General features: G+C 36.9%; 1 protein-coding gene across 8 annotated transcripts in view; it reads left to right on the plus strand.

Annotated features, from left to right (window-relative positions):
• Positions 1–13,711, plus strand: part of LOC127172903 (band 4.1-like protein 1) — a 69,640-nt gene that overhangs the window by 18,214 nt on the left and 37,715 nt on the right. For all 8 annotated transcript variants that reach the window (XM_051122416.1, XM_051122417.1, XM_051122418.1 and 5 more), the window contains exons 2-5: positions 2,197–2,300; positions 10,588–10,700; positions 10,846–11,007; positions 11,958–12,062. In XM_051122416.1, coding sequence (XP_050978373.1) covers positions 10,599–10,700; positions 10,846–11,007; positions 11,958–12,062 — 369 coding nt within the window. In that variant the 5' untranslated portion in view covers positions 2,197–2,300; positions 10,588–10,598. The remainder of the gene's footprint in view (positions 1–2,196; positions 2,301–10,587; positions 10,701–10,845; positions 11,008–11,957; positions 12,063–13,711) is intronic.

Genomic DNA, 13,711 nt, shown 5'->3' on the forward strand with positions numbered 1-13,711 from the left:
TTTTTAATCTCAAACGCTCGTCTTGTCTTGCTCTGTCTTGCTCTGTGTATTCTGACTCAAGACAGTTAGGGTATGTCCAAAAACTCCAATCGTATTTTCTCCCTCAACTTCAAAAATCATTTCAAAATCATCCTACATCGCTGCAGAAGTTGCGAGCCAGTCTTTGCAAAGTGAAGATCAAACACCCTTAACAAAAAAGGTAAAACAGCGATATAGGATGATTTTGAAGTTGACAGAGAACATGAGGTAAGAGTTTTTCGACATGCCCTGTCATGAACCAGAACAAAAACAGAGTTCAGGCAGAGTAAGACAAGTTTGGCATTAAAAAGTATATAACTAATGAAAATAACCGATCGATAGATAAGACCCTTCTTCCTTGGCTGGGATCGTTTACAACCGCATTTGTGATCGTTTGAAGCCGCATTTAAACTGCATTTTAGAAGTTCAAACTCGGGGCACCATATCAGTCCATTATATGGAGAAAAATGCTGAAATGTTTTCCTCAAAAAACATAATTTCTTTACAACTGAAGAAAGAAAGAAATGAACATCGTGGATGACAAGGGGGTGAGTAAATTATTTGTAAATTGTTGTTCTGGAAGTGGACTTCTCCTTAAACCTTATTTTTAACCTTATTACATAAAAACCTGGAAGTAATAAGAAGTAATTTTGGCAAGTTAATGGACTTATTTGGACTATTGAGAAAGTGTTGTTTTTATAGCACAATGACCTTATATGTCAAACGATAAATTCTTGACCACTTTAACAGCTGAATTTTTGGTAAACAAAAAGCTGTCATTAATCTAACTCTGATTAAGTATGACGTGGCTGTGTTGTAGTTTACATTAATTTGTAAAAAATCTACTTTTATGTTGCCATTCTGTCTTTCTCTTCTCGCCTGAAATTCCCTGTCCCTCGCCATCTTTCATCTTCTTTCTCAAAGACAAAACCAATAGAAGGGAGGGAGTTTGTTTGCTGGAGGGTGTCATATGAGTCTGGCAGTGTATGACAGGCACTGTGTGAGACAACACTGTCTTACTGTTTTTAAGAAAACTGTCTTTTGCTCTCCATGACGGGATCTCCGCTTGGCAACCAAGCACATGCCAATCATGGCCACATACATCTGCAACTCTCTGAAATGACTCTATTCTTTGTTAACTTTTTTTCTCCACCATACTGTTTCAAAGTAACTTGTAGAATGTTTATTAACACACATTTGAGTGTGATGTGAAGTTGATGAAATATTAAACCCCCAAAAGTCAAATTTTGTAGATAAATCTTTTATTCCTTATAACCTCTAATAAATAATGCTTGTGTCACCTCTCTACTGGTATCTTTGCCCATCCCTCCCATGCAAAAGCTTCCAGATGACTTAGCTTACAGATAATCTGGCAACATGGTTTTCATGTTGCCACTGCTTTCTTTAAAACCCACCATATATTTTTAATGAGGTTTAAATTTAAACACCGAACAGGTCACTCAAGTACATTCTACGATCGATCCCTTGAGCGAAGCTTCAGTAGATTTGTATACATTAGGATGTTGTCCTGCTGGAAGGTCCATTAATCATCAAGCATCAATAAATGCACTGAAAGCTTCACAATTTTTGCCAAAAAGGCCTGACACTTCAAAGAATCCATAATGTCCTTCGTACAGTCAAGAATTCCACTTTCTGTAACAGCAAAGCACACCTATAACAAGTTTACCTCCTTGTTTGATGATTAGGCAAGGCTTTCTGCTTATAAGCCTTGCCTTTTTGTGCCAGACATATTGTTGATGGGTGCAAAAAGTTTGTTTTTGGTCATGAAACATTCTTTCAGAACTCTTTCAGTTAGTTTTGCATCAAATACGTGTTTTGCATGCACTTTTCCACTTAGGCAAGCAACTTGTGGACAGCTTTTCTTGCGCATGAAATCGCCCACATGCCAACAATCCAATGAAAACCCTGAAATCTTCTTGAGTCGGCACAGTTTTAATGGGTGTGGTGTTATGTTTATAATTTTTCATATCGAATGAATGTGCCACTGCAAGTCAGTGAGCCAAAAATAAAGCTAAAATGAAAATAAAACATATGTAGTTGTATTGAAAAGGTACCTTGACTGTAGTTAAACTTCTTCTGAAGGTGAAGTGTGTAATTTGCATTTTAGTGGGCCAAATGAAAGTGCAAAAATAATGATTTAAAACTGTTTTTAAACAGGTTTCCCAATCACTTCCCCAACTGCCACTGGTGAGCCAAACAGTGCTCCTGCCCCAAAATCTCTTGTGGCCTGTAGTACAAAGTGGGTTTAACCGTCTGGCCAGGTAAGTTTGAGTTTAATTTATCTCTGTATTTTCTTTAGCACTAAGATGTATATGATTTTACAAAATTCTACGGTCATAGTGCACCACAGCAGACAGACATGGCAAACCTGCTTACAGGCAAGTTATGTTTTCAGTCACAAACAGATATTGGTCCAGTCAGCTGTGAGCACAGTCACATATCTGTGAAACAACAAACCAACTTCATCTGTAATCTTTGCCCTAAATTAAAGTGTGGTTCACAGCTGTCGAGGCTTTGTTTAGTCCATTTACTGTAACTACACACAGAACACTGTTTCCTCACGGACCATTATTACTGACACACAAACCGATAAACGCTGGACATATTTAAGACCGTAAATTAATGGTAGTTAGTTATGATGTCCATAAGTTAGCTATGTTTTGTGAAAGACTAAGTTCCATTTATGTTGATTGTCTCATTCTCTCTCTGTGACACACAGAACGTTAGAAACTTAGTCAATCTCAAACAAGAAGTGCCTCAGCGTGATTACAAATGTGATAGTGATTTTATGCAACAGTTCATCAATAAACAATAATTAATATTAAGAGACTTATGTTTTAGACAGCATATTGCCTGTTTTTGCTCTATTTTGCCAACAAATAACCATTCCACAGCATTGTTTTGCGTCTTTGAGCAACATGACGGTGTTTCTTTCTTTTTCTTTCTTTTTCACCCGTTAAATGATTCAGTTCAATCGCAATGACTCACTTACTTAACAGTGACTTGCTGACACCTACTGCGGTTTTGATTTCACGTTTAAAGTATCTTCATTTTAAAAACACATGTAAATATCAGTATTCAATGTTTTGTTTAAAATAACAAAATAGTATTTATGCATTTGTAACTGCAAGTTAAATTAAATAGAGTGTAAATAGGCCTTAATGTTATTAATGTATGCAATTTCAGCAATAAAAATGTTAATTTTTCTAAAAAGAAAATTTTAAGAGACCTATCTTATTTTTTTTGTATATTTAGTATTGCTCTTTAATGAAGAAAAACTTCTTATCCGATTACTTGATTAATCGATGGACTAATTAGTAGAGTACTCGATTACTAAAATAATCAATAGCTACAGCCCTAGTACAATTTATTAGCACTAGAAAACTGCTTGTCTGGAAAAAACATGCTATATTTTTTTTTTAAATACTACTGTTGTTGTTGTTTTAAGAATGTAGTAATTGATATTTCAAATCTATCTCATGTTTTCGCTCATATTTTTGAAATTTGAAATTTGCTCGTGTTATAGCTGTCTCTATATCAGACTACTGTCTGTATCGGCTGCTGATATTAGCTGTGGGCATAAATATGAAAAATAAAAGGTATCATAAATGCGGATTATTTGAAATCAAAGCAATTTTAAAGGAGAGAGTGTAGTGAGATCTGACAATCAAAAATGACAGGACTGTTTCACACTATCACACTAAGAAGAATATTTAGTCATTCTTCAAGGAAATTAACAGTGATGGAACAAGACTGCTGAAAAGCATGACCTTGGGCATACCCACTGTGAGGTGGTACATCATAAATAGAACATTGGACAAAAATACTACAGTCATTCACACTGAATGGTACCTCAGGGAACACTGGGGATGTCAGAGTGTCATCCAGTTTGGACTTTGTTGTGCATTTGCAATTTTCCTACCTGTGCTTGTTGTCACATTTACTGATTATTGATTTGTAATTTCGTTCAGCTGTGTTGCCACTAATCTGCCACCAGTCTCGTCCATGTTATGTTTGTGGTGTACCCCGTTCGTATTGCCTGTGTGTTGGCTTAAAGATTTTTAGAACCTTTATCTTCTTCTTCGTGTTTGTATACAGCGAGCTGTGACAGGCAATACTTCAAGAAATGGTTTACTTCTAGAAAAGTTTGATTACATTTTAGTTAAAACTTAAAAAACCTTTCAAGACAGATCTACCACAAACTCTTAAAACATCAGTTGTTAAAAAAATAGCTCACCCATTATGAAATCTGTGCCATGATTTAGTCTTCTTCATGTCAATCCAAATACATATAAGTTTCTTTCTTTTTTATTTGTTTTTCTGGTGAGCACACTTTAATGCTTACTGAAGCAATGGACGTAATATCTGCCATAACTTTTTTTCTTGATAATTTCTTGATAATTTCTAATCATTTTAACCAGTTTGTCAAGAATTAAAATATTTTAGACAAAACAGTAGGCTACTAAAAATGCAAAATGATCATTTTGTTTCGAAGATGATAACTGGACACCACTCACTGATTTAAATATGGAAGTGAGGACATGTGACAACATTATTAATAGCTTACTGAGGCAAATGTCGTAGTTAATAGTTAACTATGACTTTTGCATCAATAAACTACTCATTTCAGCTTATTAATAGTAGTTGTTAAGTTTAGGTATTAAGTAGGATTAAGGATGTATAATATGGTCATGCCAAGTATGTGCTTAATATGTATTAATAAACAGTCAATTTGCTAGTAAACCAAAAAACCAAGACTACTGGGAAAAGTTGGTTGTCACTGTTCTGCTTTTCTTACACATGTTGCTATTCTTTCACACCTAAGGAATCTACTTGGTAGCTGGGTGTACCATGTGCAGAAAGTGTACATGGTACACCCAGTTACGCCCAACTGTGTTTCCTGTCACATCTATCACAATGTAGTACCACACCTGTGAACAAGTATTTTCATGTTAGAAGGAGGTGATGAATTACAGTGGAATTACATTTGAATTGAATATTCTAATTGGGGTTTGTTTTAAACCTCTAACCACTAAAATGTACTTTTTGACACGGTTTACTTTCTCAGTATTTTTGGTTTTGTTGTGATTTATCAGTGCATGATACTCTGCCTGTGTAAATTGTGAAATGTCTTCAAATATTTTTTGAAATATCTCACCGGTCAAGCATACACTGATCTACAGACAGCTTGATATCAACAGTTAGAGGACAAACAGGAGTGACACTGTGTTTGAAGTGTGCATAAGTATATTTGCAGAAGGCCAGAAGGAGTGTCTTAATAAAGCTGTGAGCAGACATGAGTAGAGAAGTTTTCTGTTATTTTGCTTTAGTGTGCTATGCTGGAGTATGCTGCAGATACTAATGCCCTGTTGCTGGCAGAGAGGATAATGGCAGTCTGATAGCTGCCCAAGTTCATTTGAGCACTGTGACAAAGCTTTCTGCCTGTGAATGTTTTTTTTTTTCTTTTTCTTTTTTTTTGGAGATCTAGAGCACACTGCTATGGTCTCATCATGGCATGCTGTAGCCCACTGAGGCTTCTAGTCAAGTCAAGTCGTATTTATATAGCGCTTTTTACAATACATATTGTGTCAAATCAACTTTGCAGTATTAAACAGGAAAATAGTGTGTTGATAATGCAAGAAGATAATAGTAAACACTCAATTTTTCAGTTAAGATCAGTTCATCATGGATTCAGTGATGTCATCGTCTAGCACAATTTGGTTTAAATAGTATCTCTGCAATCAAGTTAACAATATTGACAGAAATTAAGTGTCCCCAACTAAGCAAACCAGAGGCAACAATGGCAAGGAACCAAAACTCCCATCGGTGACAGTGCTATCAAGGAAGTACAGAATGCATAAATAGTTACTGAAAATCATATATGTAAAGTCAGTTAATAAAACTCAATTAACTGACTTTGCATATACCATTTTTCAGTTCTGAATTGTGGGCCGCAGTCAGACACTTTAATTCAAAGTTCCAGAAGCCCCAATTTTCGCTTATCCACAGTTTGAGGTAATCTCCAACAAAAGTGTGAGAATTGGAGGCAGATTGGCGCTCATTCATGTGAGTAAAAATGTGAATTAACAAAGACGTAGTCTGGGAGAAGAGCTGATTCATCGCTGATGCTGATGAGATGTTTAGCATGCTAAATATATGTGATGCGATCTAGGAAAACCCAGCACATGGTGAAATTGTATATTTTTTAGGTTTTGACACCATATGAAAGCTGGGTTTAAGCCCTTTCCATAGCTTGAACGTAACAAAAGTTATGGCTATCTTAAGTTGGCTGATAGCTATGATTTTCAGGAATGGAATTTTGAGAAAAAACACATTTAAAGTGAGACGGGTTTTAATTTCAGTTCAAGAGTTTAACAAAGCTGTCTGTCAAGTCAGGAGTGCTATACTGCATCATTACACAAACAGAGTAATGTCTGTTTTCCGTTGTTTATCATGGGCATAGTCTCCAAACTTTTGATCATCCCTTGTATGTTTACATAGCATAAATAATGCAGCCTACCTTGTAGTTTAAATGCATTATTTAGCTTTTTATGCATTTTTGTAGATAAGACAGATGACAGGAAAGCAGTGGAGCATTATCGGCAAAGGACCGGAATCGAACTCGGGTCACCATGAGCACAGTTGTGCTGCATGTCAGTGCACTAACCACAAGGCTATTGGCGCCAACCGTGTAGCATAAAACAGAGTAACCTCTTTAGTAACTTCTTCATCCGGTCCTTCATCTCTGGATGTGAAATAGTCCATTATAACATCGTTTAGGACACTGACATCACCAAGATTGAGCATATTGAGACAAGTAAGATTGGTTAAGTGAGCAGCTACTTCAGACTGCATTGTCAAAAAACTGACATTCTACCTATTTTTCGAATTACCTGAAAATGTCCCAGCGCGTCATCTGATGGGTTTTCCCAGATCGCATCACATGTTGACCTGTCTACGAGTCTTGCAGTGTGAAATGTGTAAATGGTTATTTTCTCCATCACTTTGCATGTGTTTGGTTGTGAAATGCAGTTTGTAGATAAGACAGAGTTGTCAATGATAATAGTAGTCACCGTGTATTTAAGAAAAACATTTATTTTTAATAATGAGATTCCCTAATTTTCAATTGTTTTACTTCAATAAAAGGTTAGATTTTTGTGTGTGTGTTTTTAATAAAAGATCAAAAGGATTAATAATGCAGATTTATTTTTTACAGGCTTACTTTTTTTGCATTTACCAAGGGTGTCAATAATTCTGCTTACCACTGTATGTATGCTGTCTGGGATTAACCTGATACAAAAGCAATAGAGGTCAACAAGATATACTCGATAGTACAATAAAACAAACATGTCTGTGGTTAAGGTGTACCCTACCTTCTAGGGACAAAACGTTCTCACAAAGATGCCAATATTCAAAATCCTTGTGCTTTTGGGGACATTGTTTTTTAGAAAACAGCTGAGTAATGTCAGGAAGTGAAGTGAGAGAGGGTGGCACACTATATTGGCGCACTGCCCACAAAGCTATTGGTGCTGACAAATAGCAGAAAGTTTTGTGTCAGAGATTAGGTTTAAGGGTAGGGGTGGGATAAGGGAATAGAAAATGCAGTTTGTAAAGTATTCCAATCATGGATGGATTGTCCACATAAAGCATGGAAGCCCAACATGTGTGTGTCTGTGTTTGTTTACCCTTTAAAATGGTGTTTGTTCATCAAGGTTCTGTAACATATGCATCTGTATTTATGTTGTTTATGTAATATCTTGTATAAGTGGATATAAATATTTAAATTACGTTTTAAATGTGTGTACAGTACAACACAGAAAAAACTGTGTGTAAGAGCATTAGCGTGGGATCTTATGCTTAAAAGGAACATAATTCTGGTTGGCATGCAAAGAAAATATGCAAGTTTCCCTGCTGCAAATTCTAGCAGGAGTCTTTAGATGGAATAACGGTCCCTTCTGTCCAGATAGGCAATGATCCAAGACTGCATGGAGCATTTTGCTTCATTAACCAGTATAAAGTAAGCAGCATCACACTACTAGTACAATGACTTATGTTCCTTATTGCCTGGCATATAAACACACGCCTTTTGTGTTTGATCTTAGATACCAGAGTGCAGTGTTCAGCTGTATTTAGTTTGAATGTGTGCAAAGGTGACATGCTTTCTTTTAACACAAGAGCAACAGATCTTTTGGCGTGCTGCCAAGTGAGCAGATATTTGCATCCAATCCATCATAACAAAGGAAAAAAAAACCAAAAAAAACAATATGAGCAATGTGTATTGGCACAAGAACAAGGCCTTGCTGGTAGTGTTGTAGAATCTGACTGGTCTAAATTTTTTATAAATTTCTTGTCTTGGTATGGGACGCATTTGTACTTGGTCTTATCTTAGACTAAGAGACTCAGGATTTTATTTCAAGGCTGATCATGACCACAACTGCAGGGATAACACAAAAATGCACACTGTACAATTGTAAATGCAATCAATAACTTGTTTCTATTTTTTTTTTCTTTTTTTTTTTTACCATTGTGCCAGGTTAGAGATTAATAATGGATTATTTCAAAAACATCACCAAAATTCCAACTAAATTCAAAATATAATTGGTAAAAAAAAGTATTTATATGAGACCTTTTTTTAAAATATCATAACATATAATATAATTAAGCAATATAACGAGAAAGAGAATTGTTTTCAAGAATATGAGCATTATTGCAAACGTGATATTGATTATATAGTTTTTAGTTCATATAAAATGTTTGCTGTATTACATGAACAAAAATAGTTCCAAACAAATGCACAGATAGCCAAACACAGCAGAACTGTTTTCAAGCAACACACAGCAGTGTTTATTTACTAAATGAATTAGCTGCTTTGAACAAATCTGTAAATAAATGATTCTATGAACAGTTTGGCACCTCCTACTGGTGGTTTTAGTTTCAAACAAACAAAAGTATAATTTTATTTCTCCATATTTTTATATTCAAAATGTATATTATTTATATTATGCTTTCATAAAATTATTTGCAGTTGTAATTTTTTTGTATATTATTATTATTATTATTATATCAACACAGGTAGTAAATGTGCATTTTTCAGATGATTTTCATGTGTGCTGGTCTAGTCTTTGTCTTGACTAAGACTCCCCCTGCCTTGGTGAAGACCACTGAAGACATTGGGTAATAATTAGGCTGAGGCTTCTTCACCCCGTCTCATTCGGTGCTATTCAGATGCACTTGTGTCATAACAGACTGCTCTCCAGAACAGATTGTGCCACAGATGTCTCACAGTACTTCCTACTAAAGGGTCACTAAATGCTTATGTCATAGTATGGGCTTCTTGTGATTAATACAATAAAATATGAAGTACATATTCTTTGTGATGTACTAATTATTGGATTTAGTAGATCATGTCACATTCTGGGTGGTGCTGAGAAGAGTATAGCTGGGGTAAGGAAGATCAAAGCAGATTCAAGGAGGCTGGCCGGGAGACAAAGCCGGAGGGATGGAGGGATGGAGGGACAGGGTGACGCCACACAGCTGGAGGGCTGAGGAGGATCCGAGGACCAAGGCACAGCTGGTGGGAACGAGGATAATGGAGCCGGGATGGAGGAGCAGCAAGACTGGAGGATCTAGATGAAGCTGCAGATCCAGAAGTCTGAGGTGGAGCCAGGGGGATGATGGGCCGATGTAGATGCTGCAGTGATGACCTGTCACAGTAGAGCCCAGAGAACAAGGACCTACGGTGGAGCTGATGGTTCGTAGGGTCGTGGTGGAACCAAGGAATCTTAGGGCCAAGGTGGAGTCTTTGGTGGAGGTGGGTGATCCAAGGGCCAAGTCAAAGCTGGAAACCTAGAAACCCGAGGAAGGGCCTGGGAGTTGGATGGAGACAAGGATCTGGACGGTAATAGCGTGGATGACAGAACCAGGAAGATGGATGGAACCAGTAGAGGGGACGGAGCCAGGAGGCTGGTTGGGACCAGTGGAGACAAAGGAGCTTGCGGGTGTTAGGCAGAACAAAGAGGAGGAAGGCCAAAGGAACTGGATGGAACCAGGGAATTTATGAATCTGAAGGGTCCAGTGGAGAATTAAGAAGTCCTTGTGGTTGTAAACAGTACCAGAAAAGGGTTCTTCAACTTATAACAATAGCAGAACCCTTTTTAGTGCTAAACAGAACCCTTTTTATAGGGTTCCATAAAGAACCATGCTTTGAAAATGCTGTATATGAACTTAATGGTGTTATAAATAACATTTTAATTATAACATTATTAATATTATTTGTATATATTGTCTAATAATATCATGTTTTTTTACTCCTCCATCTGCCTGGTATTACTGCAATATCATGTAGTGTGTTTTGCAATTTGTGAACATGCAGCAGGATACAAGGGAGAGCAATTGATCAGGAATGTATTAGAAGATAGGAGACAGTTTGGATTTTTTAAATATACACCTTACTTGTGAAAATCATACCAAAACGAATAAAAAACTGCAATTGCCCATATTAATATGTAGAGAATAATATAATAAATAGACAACTTTTTTTCTTTTCAGGAAAGGTGACTATGAGGACTGAGACAGGGCCTGGGACTGAGGTGCCACCCCAACATAAGGGTACTGACAGTACTGTTCCAGAGTCAGCCTCAGATGGTAAAATGGCAAAAGAGGTAGGGAATTGTTTTAAATGTCCAACTAATATTTTCAGACAGAGCAATTCATGGTCATTAATGGTCATTAACACAGGTGTGAAAATTATAATGTAATATAAAATAATGTACTGTAATATAAACTGGTAATATGAACTGATTATAGGATGTCAAGCCTCATGATGATTCTAAAGACGTGCAAGATGCATCAGACAGAACAATGTCTGACAAGAGCCCAAGATCCCCTCAGAAAAGCTTCAAACGCTCCAAGACTCTTCCCTTTAAAGTCACTCTTTTGGACAGTTCTATTTATGAAGAGAACATTGAGGTAAGTCAAAGAGTTGTTTCAGTGGTGTCTCCGAGATAATTGTCTTTATGCCTTACGTCAAGCACTAACCACCTTTTAATAAACTCATAAATCAGCTGTGTTTGTCACTGGCTGTGGGCTTTAACATGCAGTACCTGGAATCATTTCTAAACTAAAACTACAATGGGTCATTATAAAAATACACTTTCCCTCACAGTGTTGTTTTAGTATGTTCCCTGATAGAGGGAATAGAGACGTTATGTTGTGATGACATTAGGGGTCTTGGGAGACCCATCACCTCTGAGTTTAAGAGAAAGTGTCAGTGAAAATTGGTGAGTGGATTCTGCATGCTGAGCAACTCCCCTTACGTACAGGTATATAAAGCAACAGCGTGCATCTACTCATTAAGGTTTATGGTGAGGAGCTGAGACTGTGTCCCAGCATTCAGCGAGTGGTTCAGGGCTGTGGCAAGGGGACATAACGTCTCTAATCCCTTCATCAGGGAAAGAGGGCTACATACGTAACCGAGGCATTCCCTGTCTGTTGGTCACTATGAGTTATGTCGCGATGACTTTAGGGGTCCTATGAAAAGGGTTAGGGTTATGCGTCATTATGTCTGGAGAAATGCGCTTATTTGACCAAAATAATAAAATCTAACCTAAAATAGATTTTTTAGGGTTCCCACAGTCATGAAACCTAGGGAAAATAAAATCTGTGGACATTTTATTGTTGTTAATGTTATTGTTGTGGTAAATTTATTGTGGAAATGCTTTTTTTTAAATAATATACGTGACAAGAAACTTGTAGGTATGGGGGAGGAAGGTGGAATTAATCTCTAAATTGGACCAAACCATCAAATAAACCAGTTTCAAAACATAATATACAAATGGTTATTGCACTGTCTGCTAACTGCAGAATTTATTTGTATGTTTTACCCCTACCACGATTGTGTTTTGTGTTTATTTTTGCAGAAACAGTGTAAGGGGCAGGCTCTCCTGGATCTGGTGTGTGAACATCTAAACTTGTTGGAAAAGGACTATTTCGGCTTGACCTACAGTGAATCTGACAGCCAAAAGGTCAGAGAGCTATTGCAAATGCTTCTTTCATTAAATCTCAGACATATTTCAGTTTTATCCCACAGGACAGAAGACTCACAAATAATATCTCTAAGATCACAGTGTCATGATTAAATGAGACGAATGCATAGAATAGAATAGAAAAAAGAACTGTTTGCCAGTAGGTAAGGAAAATTAACTTAATTCAAGATTCAAGCTAACATCTAAAGCAACTACTTTGCTGTCTCTCTGTCCAGTCTCTCTCTCTCTCTCTCTCTCTCTCTCTCTCTCTCTCTCACACACACACACACACACACACCTAGACACACACACACCTGTGCATGCAAAAACAGAGCAGAAGGGAAAAGTAAAGCTGTATAAATAGATCAGTTTTCATATCAGAACCAACAGAAGACATTTTGTTATATTCAGACGTTTTAGACATTCTCATAAGGCACCAAAACATAATTTCTTGGTAATGGCAAATATCAAAAATCTGTTCAGTCATTTCTGTGCATTTTTCTGCTCACTCTGATATGTACTCTTAAAGGGACAAAACTTTAAGTTTTTTTTTTTTTTTTTTTTTTGTCGTTAGATTTCGGTTTGAATTTTTGTTTTTTGATTCACAGGTAGAAAACTGATAAACAATTTCAAAGTTTGTTTTCCACATTATCACCCAAAACTGAACCTGTAACGTCATTAGTTGTTCCTCAGTTCTGTTCAACAAATTAATAGTGCTCTGATGTTAAAACAGTACCGATTCTTAAACTTTACAGGGCAGGACCTATATTAGGCTTTTGTCTGTGCAGCTGAACATGTTTCACATACATATTTATTTCAGAAATATTAATCTGCGTCAAGCCTGTTTTATATGATGTTTTATTAACAAGGTTCGGGAGGAGCCCGTCAGATACCTAGCCTAATTATCACAAAAGGAGCTCACTCAAGTCAATCAACGGCATAGGTTTAAATACAGCCGACTTACCTCTGTCCATTTGACGGTTTATCAGCATCCCTCCACCACACCATCTCCTCACTTCGAGTTCTCACTACTCCAGGGGTACTCTGGGTTCGGGCCATTCCTGAGCTCGGAACCCTTCCCCAGACAGCACACCAAATATGCATTACTATACTCCGGCTAATTATATGTAAGCGTGAACTCTTGAATTAGCTGTGTGGAGTTAAATCTGTGTAGTGAAGCTGGTGATATTAATAAGATCTTACTACAGAAGGAAGCATTTTACATATATACATTAAATACACTTTCTCCAAAAGGTCTAAATTTGGAATTTGATTTGTGATTTGTGATGTTATGTATATATTGGTTATTATTCTGTAGTGTTTTTCCCCCTTTGTTTTTGTTCTTTGGATGATTGAGTAATTAGTCTTGTTGTTAAAAGGTAGTACTCTTTTGAGCGCTGGTTGTTTGCCTTACAAAGACAAAGATTTTTGTTTTTTAGAGTGAACATTTGCCAGTGTGAGAAAAGCCTTTAGTTGCTTAGAAGTTACCCTGGGACCCTTTGCAACCTTGCAGACTATTACACGTCTTGCTTTTGGAGTGTCCATCTTTGTCAGTTGATCACTCCTGGGGAGGGAAACAGTGCTCTTCAATTTCCTCCATGTACACACAATCTGTCTGACTGGATTTGTGGAGTCCAAACTCTTTAGAG

Source organism: Labeo rohita, chromosome 11, assembly GCF_022985175.1.
Source record: "Labeo rohita strain BAU-BD-2019 chromosome 11, IGBB_LRoh.1.0, whole genome shotgun sequence".
Taxonomy (NCBI): domain Eukaryota; kingdom Metazoa; phylum Chordata; class Actinopteri; order Cypriniformes; family Cyprinidae; genus Labeo; species Labeo rohita.